This window comes from Rhineura floridana, chromosome 2 (assembly GCF_030035675.1).
Source record: "Rhineura floridana isolate rRhiFlo1 chromosome 2, rRhiFlo1.hap2, whole genome shotgun sequence".
NCBI classification, from domain to species: domain Eukaryota; kingdom Metazoa; phylum Chordata; class Lepidosauria; order Squamata; family Rhineuridae; genus Rhineura; species Rhineura floridana.
In genome coordinates, this window is record NC_084481.1 from 93,049,460 (window position 1) to 93,061,984 (window position 12,525).

At 43.6% G+C, this 12,525-nt stretch overlaps 2 protein-coding genes across 6 annotated transcripts in view; one reads left to right on the forward strand and one right to left on the reverse strand.

The window, feature by feature from the left end:
* Positions 1 to 8,285, forward strand: part of ANKZF1 (ankyrin repeat and zinc finger peptidyl tRNA hydrolase 1) — a 20,321-nt gene extending 12,036 nt beyond the window's left edge. For both annotated transcript variants that reach the window (XM_061609375.1, XM_061609374.1), the window contains exons 13-16: positions 335 to 446; positions 925 to 1,092; positions 7,234 to 7,304; positions 7,391 to 8,285. In XM_061609375.1, coding sequence (XP_061465359.1) covers positions 335 to 446; positions 925 to 1,092; positions 7,234 to 7,304; positions 7,391 to 7,511 — 472 coding nt within the window. In that variant the 3' untranslated portion in view covers positions 7,512 to 8,285. The remainder of the gene's footprint in view (positions 1 to 334; positions 447 to 924; positions 1,093 to 7,233; positions 7,305 to 7,390) is intronic.
* Positions 8,286 to 12,525, reverse strand: part of GLB1L (galactosidase beta 1 like) — a 17,229-nt gene continuing 12,989 nt past the window's right edge. For all 4 annotated transcript variants that reach the window (XM_061609379.1, XM_061609376.1, XM_061609377.1 and 1 more), the window contains exons 12-17: positions 11,199 to 11,273; positions 10,630 to 10,719; positions 10,406 to 10,519; positions 10,072 to 10,203; positions 9,301 to 9,507; positions 8,286 to 8,791 (exon numbers count right to left, since the gene is read on the reverse strand). In XM_061609379.1, the coding sequence (XP_061465363.1) occupies positions 8,573 to 8,791; positions 9,301 to 9,507; positions 10,072 to 10,203; positions 10,406 to 10,519; positions 10,630 to 10,719; positions 11,199 to 11,273 (837 nt within the window). In that variant the 3' untranslated portion in view covers positions 8,286 to 8,572. The remainder of the gene's footprint in view (positions 8,792 to 9,300; positions 9,508 to 10,071; positions 10,204 to 10,405; positions 10,520 to 10,629; positions 10,720 to 11,198; positions 11,274 to 12,525) is intronic.

Consider the following 12,525-nt stretch of genomic DNA (forward strand, 5'->3'; position numbering starts at 1 on the left):
GTACAGTGACGTCTGAGCCCAGGTCTTTCAGAGGTATTAGGAATTAATTGTTCTCCAAGTGCCAGAGCACTTGAGGACTGTTTTGCTAAATACCATGCAAGTATATAAAGCCCTCCAATTAGTAAGCCATAGGACATTCCATTTCCTAGGACAAGCTTCAAATCTGTTCAAAGCTTGGTATGGTTTGGGCCTTTCTCTTGCCTTCAGTACCCAGTTATAGAAGTAAGGAAAGTGACATGGTACATGCTTCATTTTTCAGCAATGAGTTATAATCTGCTACAGTGGTGAAGGTCATGATCTGGACTCATAAAGTAATATTGTGTTTCCTTCCCAGGGACAGACAAGAACAGCCTCCATACTGTGTCTCTGCCAATAAGCAAACTCGTAATGAATTCCGTAGGTTCATGGGTGAACATCCTGAGAAATATGATTATATTCAGGCCCAGGTGAGTAGAAACAGGGTCCTGGATGCATGTATGAAGAATTGGAAGGTGTCTGGGGTAGATGCTGAATAAACGGAAGGGAGGTCAAGTGCAAGTTGACCCCTCCCAGGACAAGCCAACTGTCCACAGAAAACTCTTTTATCTGTTCTTCTCCATTACTGACCGTAGGTGATTTTTGAGTTGTACAACTCGCAATTTAGAAGTGGAGACTGATAAATGGGTAGAATTCAATAATCCTTGTTATCTTCTTTCCACTACTTCCTGTATTTCTTTTAATCAAATGCTCACCCAGCAGACATTAATTTGTTAAGTGGAAAATACCTCTGTGTGTGTTGAATTTTTTTTTATGTTTAAATTAACCAGCTCTCCCTGTATGCTCAGGACAAAGAGAAACTTGAGTTCTTTTCAGGACCTCTTTTGGCTGCTTGCTGCTGGGACTACTCCCTGTTCTGCTTGATCCACATCTACTGTATAATCTCAGGTGCCTGGACCCTTGACAGCTGAAATGGAAGCCAGGCAGGCAGAACGCCGCAAAGCACAGAAGGCCCAGCGGAAGCAGCGTGAGAAAGAGAAACGAGAAGCACAGCAGCTGCTTGAGCAAGAGGCGGATGAGAAACGGCGCTTTGCCCTGCTGAGTGATCGTGAGAAGGTGAGGGCCAAAGGCTCATTGTGATTCAAGGAAGAAAAGATAAGACAGCTCAACAGATAGCATCACTTTGGGTGCTTACATCTGCTAGATGCTTTCTATGGGATACAAAGTCATTTTCTGCTGTGCTGATCATAGAGAGCTCCTGTTTGGCTAGAGTCATCCAACAGGATCTGTGGTTTCATGTACAGAAAGTCTTACGCTGTTCCTCAATCTTCATGACAGTTCATGTTGCTGGGTTATCCCTTTTGGTACAGATATGCTTCCGGTTCTGGCCTCACCTGATAACTAGGCTTGTTACAACTTGTAATACTATTTTTACTGAACCAGGTAACCAACTATCCACTCTCGAGTGTTTTTCTTGCCCTTTTTGAGCCTACCTCTGTGTAAACAAAAAAAACACCCTTTCGTTTTAGTATGTAATGATTGGTTCTTGAAAATGTTGTCATGTTCGGATGTGCCCTGAATCCAAGCAAACATGTCTGCCTTTAGACATACCACAGACGAAAAGAGGGAAAACCCTCAAAGTGCCTAGCCAGCATACAGCCAAAAATGAAAACAGAAGTGGTTTATTGCTGCCCAACGTGTTTCAGGTGACAAAGACCCTTTATCAAGGGCAATCTGTAAACACATGCATATAAACAGCATTAAAATCAATAGACGTACTATAAATAATAATACATTTATACATTAATCTGTTAAAAATAAACAATTCCATGATATGCTGAACACTAGCTACAGAAGCTCTGATCAATAATCGGACAACCATGGGACTGTCCCAATATGCCATTGGCCCAACACATGTAGCAGGGCATACTCTAGACCTGTTTTTTGCAACTGGATATGGAGATGGTGATCTGAATGTGCGGGGCCTTACATCAGTCCCTCTGTCATAGACAGATCACTGCTTGCTGAAGTTTAGACTTACAGCAGCTTTCTCCCTCTGCAAGGGTGGGGGACCTATTAAGTTGGTCCGCCCCCAGAGACTAATGGATCTGGGTGGTTTCCAAAGGGCTCTGGGGAGTTTTCCAGCTGATAGGGCTGGCTCTGCTGTCGAGACCCTGGTTGAACTGTGGAATACAGAAATGACTCAGGTGGTTGACATGATTGCTCCTGTGTAGAGCTCATATGGCTCCATGGTATACCATGGATGAAACAATCACCATAGTGATGAAACAATATAAGAGACGGCTTGAGTGCAGATGGAGACAAACTCCTAGTGGATGCAATTATACACTGGTAAGTGCCTATGGTAAGCTGTATTTAGGGGCAGTGAGGGCAGCAAAAAAACAATATTTTGCTGCCACTATCAAATCATCACTCTGCCACTCAGCGGAGCTGTTCAGAATTGTCCGGGGGCTATTACACTCTGGCCCCAGGGACATGGTAGAACCATCTGAGGCCCACTGTAATGAATTTGCTAGGCACTTCCAGGATAAAATCTTTAGCATCCTCCAGGACTTAGACTCCAGTGTTACAGCAGGTGAATCAAGCACGGTATCCAGAGCACAGCCTTGTCCTGATTTCTTGGATGAGTTTCAGCTGGTACAGCTTGAGGACTTTCACAAAGTGCTTGGACAGGTTCATGGAACCACTTCTGTGCTGAATCCTTACCCTTGATAACAGCTAGCAGGGATGGAACAGCCGGCTGGGCCAGGGAAGTGATTAATGCCTCTCTGCGAGAGGGGATGGTCCCTGGCTGCCTGAAAGAGGCAGTAGTGAGACCACTCCTGAAGGGACCCTCTCTGGACCCAAAAAATCTTAACTATAGGCTGATAGCAAATGTTCCATTCCTGGGCAAGGACCTTGAACGAGTGGTTGCAGGCCAGCTCCAGACACTCTTGGATGAGACCGATTATCTGGATCCATTTCAGTCGGGTTTCAGGCCTGGTTTTGGCACGGAAACAGCCTTGGTTGCCCTGTGTGATGACCTCTGTTGGGAGAGAGACAGGGGGCGTGTGACTCTGTTGATTCTCCTTGTTCTCTCAGCAGCTTTTGATACCATCGACCATGGTATCCTTCTGGGAAGACTGGCTGAGTTGGGAGTGGGAGGGACTGCATGGCGACGGTTCCCCTCCTACTTGGTGGGTTGGCTCCAGAAGGTGGCGCTTGGGGAACATTGCTCAGCATCCTGGACTCCCCATTATGGGGTTCCACAGGGGTCAGTTCTGTCCCCCATGCTGTTCAACATCGACATGAAACTGTGGGTGCGATCATCCGGAGCTTTGGAGTGCGTTGCCATCAGTATGCTGATGACAAGCAGCTCTGTTTCTCCTTTTCATCTTCTTCAGGTGAGGCTGTCAATGTGCTGAACCAGGGCCTGGCTGTGACAATGGACTGGATGAGGGCTAATAAACTGAGGCTCAATCTACACAAGACTGAGATGCTGTTAGTGGGTGGTTCTTCTGACCGGATGGCGGATGTCCAGCCTGTCCTGGATGGGGTTGCACTCCCCCTAAAGGAGCAGGTTCGTAGCTTGGGGATTCTCCTAGAACCATCTCTGTCACTTGAGGCTCAGGTAGCCTCGGTTGCACGGAGTGCCTTCTACCAACTTCGGTTGGTGGCCCAGCTGCGCCCCTATCTGGACAGGGATAACCTGGCTTCAGTTGTCCATGCTCTGGTAACCTCCAAGTTAGATTACTGCAATGCGCTCTATGTGGGGCTGCCTTTGAAGACGGTTCGGAAACTACAGCTTGTGCAAAATGCAGCAGCCAGATTGGTAATGGACCAGATGGTTTGAACATATAAAATCTATTCTGGCCCGCTTGCATTGGCTGCCTGTATGTTTCTGAACTTGATTCAGGGTGCTGGTTTTAACCTATAAAGCCTTACACAGCTTAGGACCACAGTACCTGATGGAACGCCTCTCCTGACATGAACTCACCCGTACACTATGCTCAACTTCAAAGGCCCTCCTCCAGGTACCTACTCCGAGGGAAGCTCGGAGGATAGCAACAAGGGAGAGGGCCTTCTCAGTGGTGGCCCCCAAATTATGGAATGATCTCCTTGACAAGGTGCACCTGGCGCCAACACTATTATCTTTTCGGTGCCAGGTCAAGAGTTTCCTCTTCTCCCAGGCATTTTAGCATGTGTTTTTAAATTGCTTTTTAAAATGTGTTTTTAAATTTGTGTATATGTTCTTAATGTTTTTAATTGTTGTAAACCGCCCAGAGAGCTTCAGCAATGGGGCGGTATATAAATGCAATAATAAATAACTAAATATGGAAAACTAAACAATGGCCCACAGACTGAAAGTGTTCAATATACATCTCAGTTCCAAATAAAGGGGATCCCAGGGAATGCAGTAATTATCGAACTATTGCCTTTTAATATCCCATACAAGTAAAGATTCTATAACAAAGTCTCTTACCATATATGGAGCGAGAAATGCCAGACGTCCAAGCTGGATTTAGAAAGGGAAGAGGTACCAGAGATCATATCGCAAACATATGTTTGGATAATGGAACAGACCAAGGAATTTCAGAAGGAAATCACCCTGTGCTTAATAGATCACAGCAAAGCCTTTGATTGTGTAGATCATGAAAAACAATTGAATACTTTAAAAGAAATGGGGATGCCAGAGCATCTGATTGTCCTGATGTGCAACCTATACTCTGGGCAAGAGGCTACTGTAAGGACAGAATATGGAGAAACGGATTGGTTCCCAATCGGAAAGGGTGTGAGACGGGTGTATTTTATCACCCTACTTGTTTAGTCTATATGCAGAACATATCATATGGAAAGTGGGATTGGACCAAGGTGGAGATAGGAAAATTGGACTACAGCTGAACGTCAAGAAGACTAAAAGTAATGACAACAGAAGATCTATGTAACTTTACGAGGACATTGAACTTGTCAAGGATTATCAATACCTTGGCAAAGTTATTAACCAAAATGGAGACCATAGTCAAGAAATCAGAAGAAGGTTAGGACAGGGGAGAACAGCTATGAGAGAACTAGAAAAGGTCCTCAAATGCAAAGATGTATCACTGAACACTGAAGTCAGGATCATTCAGACCATGGTATTCCCGATCTTTATGTATGGATGTGAAAGTCGGACAGTGAAAAAAGCAAATAAGAGAAAAATCAACTCATTTGAAATGTGGTGTTGGAGGAGAGCTTTGCGCATACCATGAACTGCAAAAAAGACAACTAATTGGGTGTTACAACAAATTAAACCAGTACTATCACTAGAAGCTAAAATGATGAAACTGAGGTTATCATACTTTGGACACATAATGAGAAGACATGATTCACCAGCAAAGACAATAACGCTGGGAAAAACTGAAGGGAGTAGAAAAAGAGGAAGGCCAAGCAAGAGATGGATTGATTCCATAAAGGAAGCACAGACCTGAACTTACAAGATCTGAACAGGGTGGTTCATGACAGATGCTCTTGGAAATCGCTGATTCATAGGGTCGCCATAAGTCATAATCAACTTGAAGGCTCATAACAACAACAATGCTCATTTGTATTTAGATCAGTACCATACACCTTTAAGAATTTTTTTCTTGTGGGATGCTGTTCATCTTTCTTCTTTTTAAGAGCCAGCTGTAAGAACTGTTAGTTTGCTACACTGACGAGACAGCAGCATACTTCCATTAGGTATTTTGACTTTCTTATCTACACTCTGTTTTCAGATTCATAAGAAAGGTTTTGTAAGAATTTTAAAATTCAGAGTGTTTGTACATCTATAGTTGGTTGTGTAGTGTTCATGTTTTAAGTAAATTACATGATAGACATGAGTTTTATGTGCCACCCATATGGATGTTTGCTTTTACTTTTGAGTGAAATTTACTTCCATCAAGACCAGCAGTGCATACCTTTAGAAATTTAATATTCTTCTGCCGTTAGTGCATCATCACACCCACCTTGCGTGCCATTGTTCATCTTCCTTTATCCAAGAGCCAGCTGTCTCTAAGCATTCAGTTTGTTTGTATACCTGCGTGGTACTTGCAGTAGGTATGCTGATTCCCTTTACTGCTTTTGGTGCATTTGAATCAGAGACAGCACCACAAGAATTTTTGGTGTATGTCAATTCATATTCATATTTGTATTTATTTTCTTTCCCATTTCCTACTGTTTTTAGTTGTTCTGCTTTTGATTTTTCTTTCCTGTAGAGCCAGTCTCATTCAACACATTTATTTTGAGATCTTGATTAGGTAACAGTGTGTTAAATGTATTAGACGTTTTACCTTTGCATTTCTCTGTCCTTCTTTGCTTGGTTCAGGTGCATTTTAAGCAGAGAAGTTCTGTTAGAATCTTCCAATTTGGGGTCATGTATTCACATGTGAAGTTTTTAAGTGAAGTTTTATTTTGCGTTATATTCCATTCTAGTTGTCCCTTTTTCCTTATTGATTAGAACTTCTGTAGCCAGTGTTCAGCATATCACGGAATTGTTTATTTTTAATAGATTAATGTACAAACATATTATTATTTATAGTATGTCTGATAATTGATTTTAATGCTGTTTACATGCATGGTTTACAGATTGCTCTTGATAAATGGTCTTTGTCACCCAAAATGCATCAGGCAGCAATAAACCACTTGTTTTCAATTTTGTCTGTTTGCTGGCTAGGCACGTTGAGGGTTTCCCCTCTTTTCGTCTGTGGTACATTTGGGGTGCCTCCCTCCTTGTTTTCCTGCCTTTAGACATAGCCTACAAGTAAGAAAGGCCTCCCAGCTTATAGAATAACTTATCTGATCCATCCTTATTGCCTGAGCCTTTACTATAAAGCCAGAGTTACCTTGAGCAAGGGTTTGGACTGTGTCACTCTGAACCAGTCTATTCTTGCTCTAAAAATCTTTTTGTCTTATTCTGACAGACTTGAATGGTTAAATATCATAGGGCATTTCTGTTGTGTTTTTACTAAAATACTTCTTTTTAGGAAAGCCTCCTTTTTCAGTTTTTAGTTCTGATTTTAATCTAATGGATTTTAATTCAATTTGCCTAGAATAAAAGGAAAGTGGCTATACTCTGGACTTGGTACTGACATATAGTGGATTCCTTTTATAGTTCAACCCAGTTCAGGAAAATCCTTGCACAATAAGCTGGCCAAGACCTCCTAACTGAATCTTTTACTTGTTTTGCATAGGATGCTGTATAGAATGAAGTTGTTACTAATTGTGTGTGGTGTTTCTTAGCGTGCTCTGGCGGCTGAGAGGAGACTTGCTTCCCAATTAAAAGACTCCAGTGCAACTCTTACTAATACCAGGTATGGTGGGAGAGTGATGTGTTCCTTTTTGACATGATCTCTAACCACAATGCTACCTGCTCATGCTGTCTTTTTGGTATCTACAGGCGCTGTTGGCTCTGTGGGGAGTCACTATTGGGCCGCATTCCTTTCCATTATCTTGACTTCTCCTTCTGCTCCACAAACTGTCTGCGAGCTCATCGACAAGCAAACACTACCCTGTCCTAGCTAGCATTTTTTCCTTGGACACTAATGGTCTGCTTACTACAGTCTGAATGAAAACAGAAAACCTCATCTATGATTGCTGTCACTTGGGGCAGGAGGAATACAGTGTAGCAGCACAAACATGAGTAACTGTTTCTTTATGCTCTATAGGAGGCTAACCTGGGAAGCTGGTACCTTAGTGGCTGAGAAATGACTGTCTCTCTTGAAGTAGTAGTTCTCCCATTCAAAGCTAGAAGCAGGATTTTATGTGTGGGAGGTGGGGTGGAAGAGGCATTAGAAGACTGATTTCTATGGGGAAATACAGAGTCTCCTTTACAGCCTGGAGAGAAGAGGGGGAGCTACTGTTTGTGAGCTCAATATAACAAAGTTAGGAGAATCTTCCTGGAGTGTACTGAGACCACCAGGGCAGAAAAGAGCTACTTTATCAGTTCCTCACCTAAATTAATGACTGCAGTAACAAGGATCTGTTACTGTGTCTAACCACAGTTATGTCTGTAAAATATACTGCAGTACAGGTTCTGCAGGATGGTTTATGGGCCAAGATAAAACCATGGTATTTTTTAAGGTAGTAAGAGAATTTTGTTGTTTCCTACTAGTGTTGGAAATAGGGAGATTTTTGCCTTGTCATCACTATATGCCTCTTGTGTATCCTTCCACAGTTATTTTCACTGCATTGTTTGCCCACCTTTTAACTGGAGCCATAAACCTGTTCTCCTCTGTACCTTTCCCCCATCTCTTGATGCACTGTGGATGAATAAACTACAATGTAGAACCATGGTAGGTGTATGAATATTTAATTCAGGGGCCAGTACCTACAATAACATGTTAAGGCACCAAGATTCTTTACATGGCGAGTATCCTGTACAAAAGCAGCTGTGAAGGATCCAAGTACCTAAATTCTGTTTCTAGTAACCACTGTTGGCCTGGGCCACTCTTAAGAAGGCACAGAGCTTTCATTTTACAGTGTCCTCTGTTTGGTGGTTTCAGGGTAAAACTTTCTCTTTACTTCCCCTTGGAGCCACATGCGCAGATCCCGCAACTTCATAGCTGAATAGTAGTTCCTGTTACTCCATGTCTCTGTGGGTGGAGTTGTAGGTGCCGCTGAGAAGGGGTCGGTCAACAAAAAGCACTTTGGGCTTCCCTGGAGCTTCCTGCAGTTCCAGAATGACAACAGTGTTGAGGGCCGAACCACTGAGGAGTGAACCAGGCACAAAGAGAGTTTGCTGGGGTCCACGAGCTGGCCAGAACCGGCCCAAGTTAAAACCATTGATCCAGAGCTGGCCCTGGGTGAAGAGACAAGAGGGACTTTTACAGGACAGTCGTTTTTGGAATTCTTTTAGGGCCCAATAGCCACTTCAGGCCCGTTGGGATAAAAACAGTTTGATGGATGCAATGGTAAACATGTTTCCTCCGAAACAAGCTGCACCGGTTTCAGCAAGATTTACTAGGGCATAAGTGTGCATAGATTAGAATTCTGGCCATGGTCCTAAAGTTTAATAAACCTGTAGTCTTGATAATCTTTAAAAAGTGGCTAGAGAGAGCAAAACTATTAACTTGCAAATTTGTTCTACACTTTGATCATTTTGACACTGTACATTCAGTGTAGTGAAAGAGCTGCAGCTAGCTGTTTGGGTGGCAAAGCTCCCTTCCAGAACTAGACACAGCAGAAAAGCTGAGAGAAATACCATGGCTACCTCACTGGTCTACTTCTTGTGGCTGTCCTAGGCTCTTTTGGGAGGAAAAGTGGGATAATAAACAAACAAAACTGGGTTCAGTCTGAGGATAGCAGTACCTTCGTCCAGCCTGGGAGCTTCAAGTAGGAGTCCTGGCTGATACCAGGTGTTGTAAATACTCCTGTATAGAAAGCAGGTCCTGTGTTCCCACTGCTTGATGGGGCAGTTGGGGGCCATGCACGGGCCACAACTGAGTCTATGTCCAGGGGATAGATGAGCCAGTCACTGAGTATGGTGGTACCCAGTGTGATATTGTGGATCAGACCCTGGGCAGGAAGATGGGTTAGGAGAGAGATTAGGTGCAATTGGGAGTAAGGTTAATAAAGCACCCCCAGGAACAATTAGTAGAGCAGCTAGCTGGCATATAACTACCACAGCAGTGCCACCGTCCCCCCCAGTGCTTAGCTCTGTTATGCCTTTCATACTGAATTAAGTTGCATCCAGTCTTGCAATAGCTAAAAACTAGGACTACCACAGTTCAGCTTTACTACAGCCCACATTCTTCAGGCAGCAAAATACAACATACCAAAGTTCAGAAGGCCCCCACTTTTCTCACTGGATTCTAGTCTACATTTGCCAGCCAGGAGCTTTTGTTGCTAATTCTTACCTGGCATCCTTTCTTGGCTGGAAGTTTGATAAAAATAAGTTAAACCCTTACGAGTATAGTTCAATGCATAGTCTACTCTGAAGTAAGCTTTATTAGGTTTAATAGGACTTACTCTCAGGTAAGTGTGTATAGGATTGCATGCCTCCAGTAGACAACAGTGGAAGCATTGCCCTCCAACCCGCTGTTTTGGCAGCAGTAGCCCCACACTCCTTTTCAGATGCACCTTAAAGTCACTGTTGTTAGCTCCAAAGTTGATGCGACCCATGTTCTCCACCACCAAGTCCAGTGTGTCCCCCAGCTGGCCAGATATATTGATCCCATTCACTCTGTCTCTCTCCAGTGTTCCCTTGTACTCCTGAGGAGGGAAACAATATTAGCTGGTAGATGACAGAGGAGAACTACAGAACTGAAGCAAAGTTCCTGTATGCACCAGCCTCTGATCCATTCTATGAAGATGCAGTGAGCCACAGTGTGGGCCCAGGACTTGTTGCACCCTTCAGTTAATTTGAGTGATCACCCTCCCTACCCACTAGGAAGGTCCCCACTCTCCACCTTACTCCATTGAGCAGAATGTAGGCAAAATCATGAACACCATTCTTAGGGGCACTGAGCCAGGCAGAGACCACAATGTCCTGTGGCAAAAGGGTCCGGTAGAGCATGAAGCCATGGGTCTGGAATACAGAAAAGAATTCACCACAGGTATAAACTTCAATCCCGCTGTGGATGCTAAATGGAAATAGCGACGGACCTTTGCTGACAGACTCTTACACCACTTTCTTACCTGCTTCAGAGCTTCAAAGGTGAGAGGATAGGAGGAATAGAACGGCAAGGAAGGTGAAAGAATGGCAAGAACATCCAGTAGGGCCACTCGCTATAGGAAAGAGGATGGGTATGTTTATTGTATTTAAACTATTTCCACCTAGGCTTTGTTTTTTTTCAAAATGGCGTACATGATTATGACCCCAAAAATTAAGCATACACAGCACTAAAACCAGCACAAAACAATAAAGATAGACTCAAGCATAAAATGCTTTCCAGAATAAAAACCTCTTTAAGCACCATCTAAAAATGGAAAAGGAGGGAGTCTCTTATACCACCACCAACAAGGCCCTGTTCCCATACTGTGATGCCATATACCATCACAGAAGTTCTTCCTCTTTTCCATCCAATCCCATTGTAGTTCCTTCATCTCCTCTCCAGTTTGCTTTCCTCCCTTATTAACTTGGTCCTCTTGTCTCTGCTCAGATACACACTGTAAGTGCAGGAAGCAGCATACTCAAAAGCAAAGCTAATCCATCCTCCAGCCACCAACATTCACTCGTGAGGAAATACCTTACAGCCCTGACTCACCTGGGATAAGGATACATAGCCATATGCAAACTTCGGGGTAGGGGGTGGCATTGGCCCCGAGGGCAGCTTCTGAAACTGAAAAAAACATGTCACGGGAGTTGAGCTGGCAGGGAAGCAGGCTAGCTCAAGACATTTTGCTGCCTGAAACAGAACACCAATAGAACCAACCACTCAGGCTAACTCACCTCACCAGATTGTTGTGAGAATAAAGTGGGGGAAAGGAGAACCTCGTAAGCTACCCAAAGCTCCTTGGAGGAAGGGTAGGATAAAAAATTAAAAGCATCTTGTATTAATATGTGGCCAGAGTGCAACTGGGAACAAGCCACACTGATTTCAGTGGGATTTCTGAGTAAAGATGCAGTGCTGTTAAAACGTTTTACCCATATGAACCCACAGGATCTCACACACACTTGTTCCCTCCTTCCCAGTCTGCTGCTGGGCTGGCACCTGCTTATTTTATTTATTGGATTTGTCCATCACTTTCTGCAAAAATGTCTCAAAATGACTTACAAAATATTTCAAAATACCAAACATCTTGTCAACCATTTAAAAACCAGATACATAGAATAAAACATACAATAAAACAAACATTGATAAAGATGTTTTTTCAGCAGCAAGAATAAAAAAAGGACTCCATTCCACTAAAATATAAGCACCAAAAATAGGCCATGAATTATACTACAGTATGATGTAGATTAAGAACCAAAAGCCTGAGCAAACAGAAAAGTCTTAGCCTGGCACTTAAAAGCTGACAGTGTTGGCACGAGGTGTCCCTGGGGATAGTATTCCATAATTGGGGAGCCACCACTGAAAAGGCCTATTCTCTCATTGCCACTTTTAGCACCTCCCTTGGAGAAGTGCCTCTGAAAATCATATGGTCCAGGTACAGGAGGGGAGGGGAGGGGAGGGGCGATCCTTGAGGAATTGAAGTTCCAAGCTGCATACAACTTTATAGGTCAAAACTAGCACTCTGAATTGAGCCTGGAAACTAATCAGGAGCTGATGTGGTTAGGCCAGAACTGGTGTTATATGCCCAGACCATCGGGCCCCAGTAAAGATCTGGCAACTGAATTCTGCACTAGCTGCAGTTTCTAAACTGTCTTCAAAGGCGATCCCACATATAACGTATTGTAGTAATTTAACTCAGAGGTCACCAGAGCATAGACAACAGGTACTAGGCTATCCCTATCCAGATAGGATTGCAGCTGGGCCACCAGTAGAAGCTCTTGGAAAGCACTCTGCACCATGAAGGCCACCCGTGCCTCTAGAGGTAGAAGTAGATCCAGAAGTGTCCCCAAGCTGTACACCAGCTCCTTCAGTGGAGTGC